At 40.4% G+C, this 9,348-nt stretch overlaps 1 protein-coding gene and 1 pseudogene across 1 annotated transcript; one reads left to right on the forward strand and one right to left on the reverse strand.

The window, feature by feature from the left end:
- Nucleotides 1-1,784: 1,784 nt before the first annotated feature.
- Nucleotides 1,785-5,001, forward strand: LOC136257050 (uncharacterized). The gene is made up of 2 exons (XM_066050166.1): nt 1,785-2,127; nt 3,202-5,001. Exons 1-2 carry the CDS (start codon nt 2,104-2,106, stop codon nt 4,822-4,824), a joined length of 1,647 nt encoding a protein of 548 aa, XP_065906238.1. The 5' UTR covers nt 1,785-2,103; the 3' UTR covers nt 4,825-5,001.
- Nucleotides 1,917-8,880, reverse strand: LOC136255002 (uncharacterized; annotated as a pseudogene).
- Nucleotides 8,881-9,348: the final 468 nt, after the last annotated feature.

Genomic DNA, 9,348 nt, shown 5'->3' on the forward strand with positions numbered 1-9,348 from the left:
TATTCAATACTCATTACCAACTTTGTGTGTCACAGTACAGCATAGGCAGTGGAAAGGGGGAGGCTAGGGGTAATTTTGAGTCTAAAGAGAAAAAAGTGAGTGAGCCTTGGACACACACAGCTGTGGATATTTTAGCTATATAGTACAACAATAAAACAATTAGCTACATCTTTCTCTGTGAGCATAGATATTAGATTTATATCTATGCTGTGAGATAATTTTAAATTGTGCTGTACTACATTTGACTGTCCAGGGTTTGAGCCCTGGTTGAGTTTTGTGGTTTTCATTTTAGTAAGGCAAGTTATATAGTACCGGCAGTCACATGCATTAAAAAAAACTTAGACAAAAAACTTAAGAAAGTGAAAAAAGTTCTCTCACCAGGGGCTTGAACCCAGGAATCCGTACTCATAATCAACGATTGTAACCACTGTACCACTGGTGCTGCAGCTACTCACCTCCCTTAGTTTCTACCTTATAAACATCCGACTGAAGTGACTTCTGTATATAACAAGAGCTAAGAAGAAACCAAAGCTGAACCCTACCCTAACCCTAACGCTAAGGAACTACTTTTCGCGTCCCCAAAGTTGAATGCTCGGGGTAACCTCATAGACGCGTCTCCTAAAGTTTAATGCTCGGGAAAACCTATAGACTCATGCCCTAAAGTCGAATGCTCAGGGCATATTGGATGCGTACCAACATACCCTAGCTTGCCTAGATACAACTGGTGTGTTTGATAGTCCAGTAAATGATGGATTTATGCCGGTAAATAGATGTTCACATTCATAACCGGTGCTGGTACTATATCCACTTTGTTTTAGTAAACCTTTTTTGTCTAAGCTTTACAGTCGGTACAGCTTATCGAACCGACTTTTGGTTCAGTACACTGTTAAAACGAGGTGTTACAGGTACACCCATCGTAAAGGTGTTCATGTACACCCATGGTATTTACAACACCCTAAGGGAGTATTGTAGCACTTAGGGTGTTGTTGAACACCACAAATGTCATTTTACTCCCCAATAATAGCTAAGCCACTGTAAGGGTGTTTGCCTACACCTAGGTATATTGAAACCCACAATTGGATGCTTCTATTGAAAATTAGGTTATAAGTACAGTTTGCTAACTTCTATAAGAGTGACTTGGAAACAACTATGTGGTAAGTATAAGGTGTTGCAAATATATTATTGCATACTGCTAATGTGCTTTGTTGTTGGTAGTCATTGAGTATAAATTGAAATCAACATGAAGGTTACTGGAATGCTATAGCAAGCCTACATTTCTTTTCAACAAAATGCCACCATGGAGAGCACTAGAACACCTTTATAGTTATTCCTAGAACACCCTTAGGGAGTGTTGCAATGCCCTTGTAACACCTTTTAGTTGCTCCTAGAGCACCCCTGGGGAGTACTACAACTCCCTTCAAAGGAGTTTAATTTAAACAGCAGTTAGAACTCCCCCAAAGGTGATTGGATTACACCCTATTTTTAACAGTGTATCCACTGCCAAAATAAATTAGCCCAGAGCGGTCTGTAAAATATATACACCCATTGAAATTGACAATTAACCCCAGAAACCAGATGCCTTGATATCTAGGAGAGAGACTCACTAGCCAAAGGTTGAAGGGAAGGCTCAGTGCAGTGAAGTCATGGACTTTGTACATAAGTCTGTAGACATGGTTATCACATGATGTCGAGCATGATGTATGTCACTATATATAAGCAAGAGTATATAGCTAATACTCTTGCTATCATAACCTGTCAGTCATCTTACCAAGAACTGATGTCATGTTACATCCTGTTTACTCCATGTATGGGTAATTTAAATTTGTTTTGGTCAGGCACTGTACGTTCTGTGTGTTGCACAGATTTTAATAGCCGGGCAGGTGTTAATACATCACTCGCTAACAGTGCCAAGCTCTTCACTGGGGAACAGTAGGACAGACTTGTTCTGTCTGAGGCTCCACAATCAAATAGCTTTCACGTGACGTACGATATACTACATTACACTCTAGACTAGCTTCTAGACCACAAAGTCTTGTGGTCTGGTGGCGAGATTAAAATCGACTCGTGACATTCCAGTTTCTGTACCGCACTCCATGGCCAGAGATGACAGAGGTGCATTTTCAAGAGGTACGCCTTATTCGTGATGAGGACAATGACCAGGATTATGAGAGTTCTATTATGTGTTACGAGGTGTGTTACTTTCGCGTTTATCGATTGATTTCTACTAGATGCTATGCGAGACTCTCCTACCGGTCGTTCGAAATAACCTACTGGTTCACACCTGATACAACTGCTGTTGAGTATAAATCACTCAAAATAGACGTAAGGCCGGTAAGGGTTGTCAGGTTGTTTTATCTACAAGACACGTTAAGACCAGAAGCTGAAAATCTCAAGACTGTGTTTTCGTTGAACAACACAGTGAATCCTGCGCGTATTGTACTGCTGACATTTAACGACTTGACTGCACTGATGGACCCAGATGACCCTAATTCTCAACCATACTCTGACGTAGTTGTCATTCTAGGTCATTCAAATGTTTTCAGCTTTGGGTCACTGGCCATTGCAGATATTTTGAGAGCTCTTTTACACCCTAAACCACCGTCCTTTGTTGTTTTCTTGGGTTGTTGTGGTGGAAACCCTCGTTATGGTCCCCTTAAGATGATGTCCCTATTTCCAGAGTGGCAAAATACAATATTTGGCTTTTTTCGAAGAAGAATTTATAAAGATGAGCTATGCCAATCAGTCCCTGTTCTAGCTATAAAACACTACTTGCACTTAGAACAGAAAGGCATACCTATAGCGGAATCAAAAATGAGAGAAAAAATTTTAGTTTCTTATTCCATTAGTTGTGCTTATTCCGAGGCTTATTTGGAAGGTTACAAATGTGACTCAGCATGTTTTTTAAATCCCAGCATTGAGCTGTCACCAGCTCAAGAATTTTTTGGTGTTATCAGAGGAAAAATTCCATTGTCATGTCGGCAGCTGGTCATGTATCATAACTTTACCACTGAAAAACAAAATAAATTTAAAAAGTTTGTCGCGATTACTATAGCAGATCTAAAGTGTCAATTCGTGAAATATAATGCAAAAGATTTAAACAAGAAATTGACTGCAGAAATAGATAAGAGATGTCAAGTTGAACTGAAACAGCAAAAATTATCTGATATAATTGAACTTTCATGTCAAATACAATTTTTGCAGGTTACTGAAGTAACTTTTGCATTGCTTAGAAACAACAGATGGGAAGAAATTGATCATTTGCAGTTCTTTTTGGCAATGTTACATGGATACTGGGGGAGAAATTATTACAACAGTTTAATGGGATTGGCTATGTACCATCTGAGGGAGGTAATGAAATTAACATACATTAGCCCGAGTAAAGAAAACTTGCACCAATATCATCTTTGTTGTGTAGGCTTTTGCTTGTTTTCCCCAGAAGTTAATATTAAATTTGCTGATGGTGGTAACCAGTTCCCTGAGATGTATAAGTTTTTTGTGCAGATCCATTATCATATAATTGTACCAGCTCTTTGCACTATAACAGCACTACCAATTAATGAAAATGAGCTTCCTTGGGTTGATGCCTTTCATTTACGCAAGGAGGATAGAGGGTTTGTTGAACTATTTGACAAAAACAACAAAAAAAGGGATTTCCCTATGCACAGCTTTCGCAGAGATAAATGTGAATGTGGAGGTAAATATAAGTGTGAGTATAGGTATACTAAAGATGATTTGATAAAAGCATTCAAAGCATTAGAAGACTTCTTGGATCCATTAACAGATAATAAGACTTTATATGAATCTTATCGTATAAAGCAGCCTTTTCATAACAAAGATAATAAAAAAGATGGATATATGAAATGCTTTCCCCTAGACATCAATTATATTGAAATGAGGGTTATTGAAGACCCCAGAGCACTGCAAAAGCGAAATTTGGGGAATACAAGAAGGTGGAACAAGGTGTCACGATGCAGATTTGTCTTTGCATACAGCCAGGTTGATGGTCAAAACATAATACAAGGGAAATTATATTTCACTGACTCGCATTATGGAGAAGATAAAATAAAAAAGGAAGCACTTACTGAGAAATTGATCTTTCGAACATTTAGACAGTTTAAAGACAAACATAAAATGGATAAAGAAGTACTTGAAACTGTGCGAGAAAGATTTTTAAAACAACTATTAGATAATCCTGACACCATAGATTACTCTACACTGTTAAACAACTTGCCAAAAAGATTAATTGAAGGTATACAAAAGGAGTATAAAGTACTTATTGGAATGCTAAAAATCGTAGTGACTAAACTTAAAAAGATAAATTACTTCGACTTGTTTGAAGAAGTTACTAAACCAAAAAGAAATGTAATTGTATACAACTTGCAAAAAGAATTACTTGAAGACACTCGTTATGAGCTAGTTAAGGAGTTGAAAGCAGAATTTAAAAAAGGATTTACTACGATAATCAATAATTTTTTACAGTCAAAAGCACTCTCAAAAAGAAAAGCACACGAAAGAAAGTTTCTTATAGAAAGTGTGACAGAAATTTTGGAACAGTCAGTAGAACAGTTACTATCTCGAAAAACCTTGCAAGAAGTGGTTGAAAGCTGGTCAAGTTTGGAAAATGAGTTCATTGAAAATATCAATGGATTAGCCCAAGAGAAAAAGTTGTCAATGGAAATTTCGAAGTATGACATAGCCAAAGTGGTCAAACTTTCAATCAAAACTGTGACAGGCAAAAGTGAGTTGTTCAAAGAAGGATTTTATCCTTTTGTAGAAATTGGTGAGTTGACACTTAAGAGAGGAAGTGACCCTGAATTAAAGTGACCCTGAATTAAAGTTGCCTAAAATATAACTCACAAAATTTTTACATGTATGCATTGACTGTTGCTTATTACATAAGACATGCTCTTTATTATTAATTACTAGGCAAGCAGCACTCCTAGGATGTAATATCATGGTGTGTATGTTATATATACAATCAGTATTACAGTGTATAAGTTAGAGTGTTTATCCAGTATGCTATCGGAGGTGCAGTGGCTAGCCTAACCATAACCTCCTTCCTTTTAGAACATTTAATTAGCCAGTGTCTATTCGTCCGGCAGCCGGACAACTTTTTTTTCTCTATTTGTCCGGCATTTCCTGTTTTTTAAAAAAAAGTTATTAATGCTTTACAACACAAGTGTTGAAGGTCTGTAGGACACCTGGTCCTACAGCCTGCTCAAAGACTTTAGTTACATAAGGTGTGTTTGAAAAGTTGCAGAAAGGAGAAAAAATCCATGACTGGACCTAGGTAGCTTCAAACCTGCAGCCATCCGATTTATGCTTGAATGCTTACAGGAGTCTACCAGGTGGTCAGGATGTTTTCTCCTTGTTTAGCATGTGAGTTTGTCTAAAATGGCATGCATGTGTGCCTATGGTACCTGACACTTGGCCAGTTGTCATCACCACCTGAGGCAAGATTCTCCTCTCTGCCAATGTAAAGTATACATGTACACAGTTGCAAATTTGATATTAAACAACTCAACAAAGATGCGCAATATTAAACAGAGCCTTGCAAAAGGGTCAAGATGAACCTCCACCAAGCACAGTTCAGCAGAGGTATTTCACAGGTCTGACAGTCCTACATGTACATACTTGCAATTTGGTTCCAAAATGTTTCCTCTATGGGTACTTGCTTCATGTAGCCATTATCATAGCCAAGTCAGCTTTATAAATTACTAGCATTGTTACCTGCCCTACGTGCAGGCATTGTGTAACACACATTCACTTTGTAAATTGGTTAGAGATGAAAATAATTATAGCTACTAGAGGTGTACCAATAAGGATTTTTCCGTTGTACTGAAATCCAATTAATCTGTACCTAAAAGAGCTGATACTGATTATACTGATCTGGTTATTGCATATTCTATTATTATACCCAATGTCAGTAAAAATTGATGTTGAGGCAATCAGTTTGAGCATAATTATGAGTGTAATACCCAGCAGGTTAAGCGTATACGTAGCACATTGGCTGGTGCCCGATTTCCTGCATCAGTTTGTGGCTACTGGGACCATGTACTGTAATATACTATGTAACTATTTGGCAGCAATGAAATTTGTTTGAGATACATCTTTTGGACTACAGTGGAACCTGTTAATCAGGACACTTGAAACCAGGGGCGTAGCTAGACGTTTAGTGACGGTAGGGCCTAGATGGGGCACACCTTCGCATCAAGTCCTCCCATGCAATATAAATACACGACATAAGAGTCCATCTCACTGTGGACTCTTACACATTTATATAGAAATCTTATTAAAGTGCATGGTTGTGCCTAGCTAGCTAAATATTATACTGCTTCACTGCTGTTTCTGCAGCTAATTGACCCTACAACCTACGCTATTGGTCGATCAGCATGCAATTTTACCTAATTTCTTCTTCCACAGCTCTCACGGATTAACTCTTGATCCAAATCATCGGCTAGCAACATGTCACACATCAGCACTGCAGTGTTGGAGATCCGCTAAACCACAGCAGGCATTAAAAGGAATGCGTAGTAGCATGTGCCTCATCATCTTAACAATCTCCTTAGTATCATAGGTCTAATCTCCAATCACTATCAGCTCACTATTCACAACCTTTTTGCAGTGAGCATTAAAAGGAATACTTCATTTATTAAACCTCTTGCACGTCTCGTCTTCTATCAAGAACACCTCACTCAACACCTGTCATAGAGTAGTATGTTATCACCGACTTGATATAATCACGATGTGTACAGCCTCATTTTACTGATACCTTCCTTCCAATTCACATTTGAACTCGCGATCACGTGATAGTGGGCATTTAATGGAATTTTAATTTTCTTTGTTCGCTGATGTTAGTAATAGCGAAATAACAAGAAATTGTATCTGCAGCGATGATTTTCATATAAAAATCTGCATGGTAGCGTTGTGAAAAATCGTCGCGCGTCGAATCACGTGACTTGCAACATTTACTGACGGTGGGGCACAGGCCCCAGTGTAGCTACGCCACTGCTTGAAACTGAGGACATCTGCATAATCTGGACACTTATAGTATGTTCACGTTGAACTGAATCCTCAAAAACATTTAATAACTCATGGACACAATTACACACGATCTTAAAATTTGGCTCATTTGTAGTTTTTTTTTTTTTTTCCCCGGGGTAACCAGCACCCCTTGCCACCACCCCTAGCACTAGATGTTGAAGTGCTAGACAAAAATTGGACTGAGATTAAAGGGAGCAATTTAAATAATTAGGGGGAAGGCACCCGACCCTCTGATAGTACAAGGTCAAGTGCCCTATGGCTGATGGGACAACCACTGTGGGAGCGCGCCCCCTAAGGCACGCAATCGCTGAGCGGAGCAACGAGAAGCTGATGCGACAACGTAGCCAAGACATCTCGCTGCTGTAGGGAACAGTAGTAGGGAACTTCTCTCTTCAGGGACAGTAAGTAGGCTAGACGTTTGTAAAAGATGCTGGTACATCCACTGATTCCACCAAACGTTGAAAAGACTAATGGGGTAAATGAACCCATCTCAACCTCCCTAATCCTCTGCTCATATTTCCTACGTTTCTCCTTTTCAAATCTCCGATACAATGAAGCCACTGGTGTAGCACGGTATGACGAAGCAGTTGGATTAAACACCTTAACATCAAAGAAAGCCCGTTGGTGGTGACCACCCCAGAACCCAACAGCTGAAACATCCAATCGTGCTCCATCCTGACGATTTGCAGTAGCGTATGTGAGTGTTTCACCAGAGAGAGACTGTAAAGGGGGCTCAACACACACATCAGTACAGACTTCTGACAGGATGGCAGCAGTAAAATCCCTAAGTTCGTTGTGCCGAAGGGTGGGGTAGCCACCTGTAGGGCAGTTCATGGAGTGGTCCACAGAGAATCCTTGACCACAAACACACTGGTTTGGCAATCCAGATGGGAGCCACCCAGCGGCGGAGGAAGTAGTTGATATGAGGGGGGGGCTCCGCTGGGCTGACCCAGACTTATTTCTATAGTTTGGTAAGGTGAGACCAAAAAAAAAAAAAAAAAAAAAGGTCACAACCAACTGACAAGAGTTTTCCACCTCACCAGCTACCATTTCTAGCTGATAAACTACATAAAAATTCTTACATAGCTCGCTGCACACTGACTACTTTATTAGAGTGACTGCTCTATTAGAGCATCTCGATCTTTATCACGGTCTTCAAGAAAGATAATTTCGTTTTGATATCATTCTGAGGGGGGCTAAGCCCCCCTCAGCAGACCGAAGGGGGCTTTAGCCCCCTAGCCCCCCCCTTTCCGCCGCCTATGGAGCCACCCATAGCGTAAGCAGAGAGCATCACGGAAGGCACCCTTATGCAGAGCAAAACCATGCTCCTCTACAGGCAAAGCGGAAAGCCAAGAGGAGGCCCCTTTCTCGCTAGACAGTGCCACAATCCTCTGCAGACCAACTGGTAATGATTGACACAAAGTGGCAGCAACCTCATCATGCGCTCGATGCTTCATTCGCACAACTTCACACTTAGCCGAGCGTTGGGCCTCCAAGGTGTCAATGCCAAATGTTAGCTCCTGCTGAACAATCAAAGCAACAAGCGCAGAGGTAATCTTCACAGAAGAATCAAACTCAGCATCAGAATGAGATTTGGGATCACAGATACCAAGACCACCCAGTCTAACAGGTAAGGAAAAAGAGCCCTCTCCACATCACTAATAGATCTCCCAGTCAGTGCGGGCAAAAGTTGAAGAGAGATAAATCAAGACGACGTTCCAAACAAGCAATAAAATCCTTCTCTGGTTGTTGGCAAGAACACCACAGCTTGTCTGGAGCGTTGTTCACCTCCGCAGCAGCAGCCACAGCAGCTTTACGTCGTGACGAGCGACGCATTTCCAATTAATGCCTCCTACAACCCCGCAGAAAAGCGACAAGCGAGAAACCACGCGACAACAAAGCATTGGCCAACCTTTCGTAACACCGTGCGTCGGTGAAGGCAGTCGAACAGCGTGCCTAGTAGCTCGCAGGACGCGGCAAGACAGGAGGCACTGGAGAGCCAATCACTGCAAGTCAACTACGCAGAGAGGCTCATTTGTAGTACTGCTTGACCCACTAAAACTATTTCAAAATCTTGTTGGTCAAATGTTTGAAATAATATTTACGGCCAATTAAATTTTTCACCATACATTTCCTATGGGGAAACCATATAAGTACAGTGTCCACTGCAGCCCTTTCCCGAACTTGTAATGGAGCCAAACCGTACGTGTCTGTTGTTGATACCTTTGCTGTTACCAGTAATCATCTGGTTGGCTAAAATGTTAACTGTTGAGAAAAAATCCACTTTTAATTTTTAGCTGTTTT

Source organism: Dysidea avara, chromosome 5 (assembly GCF_963678975.1).
Source record: "Dysidea avara chromosome 5, odDysAvar1.4, whole genome shotgun sequence".
NCBI classification, from domain to species: domain Eukaryota; kingdom Metazoa; phylum Porifera; class Demospongiae; order Dictyoceratida; family Dysideidae; genus Dysidea; species Dysidea avara.

Excerpts from the sequence above, each read along its gene's own strand:
- LOC136257050 (XM_066050166.1), top strand. The coding sequence starts at position 2,104 with ATGACAGAGGTGCATTTTCAAGAG. Across the intron at positions 2,128-3,201 it reads CAGAGGTGCATTTTCAAGAG|GTTACTGAAGTAACTTTTGC; the intron begins GTACGCCTTATT and ends CAATTTTTGCAG.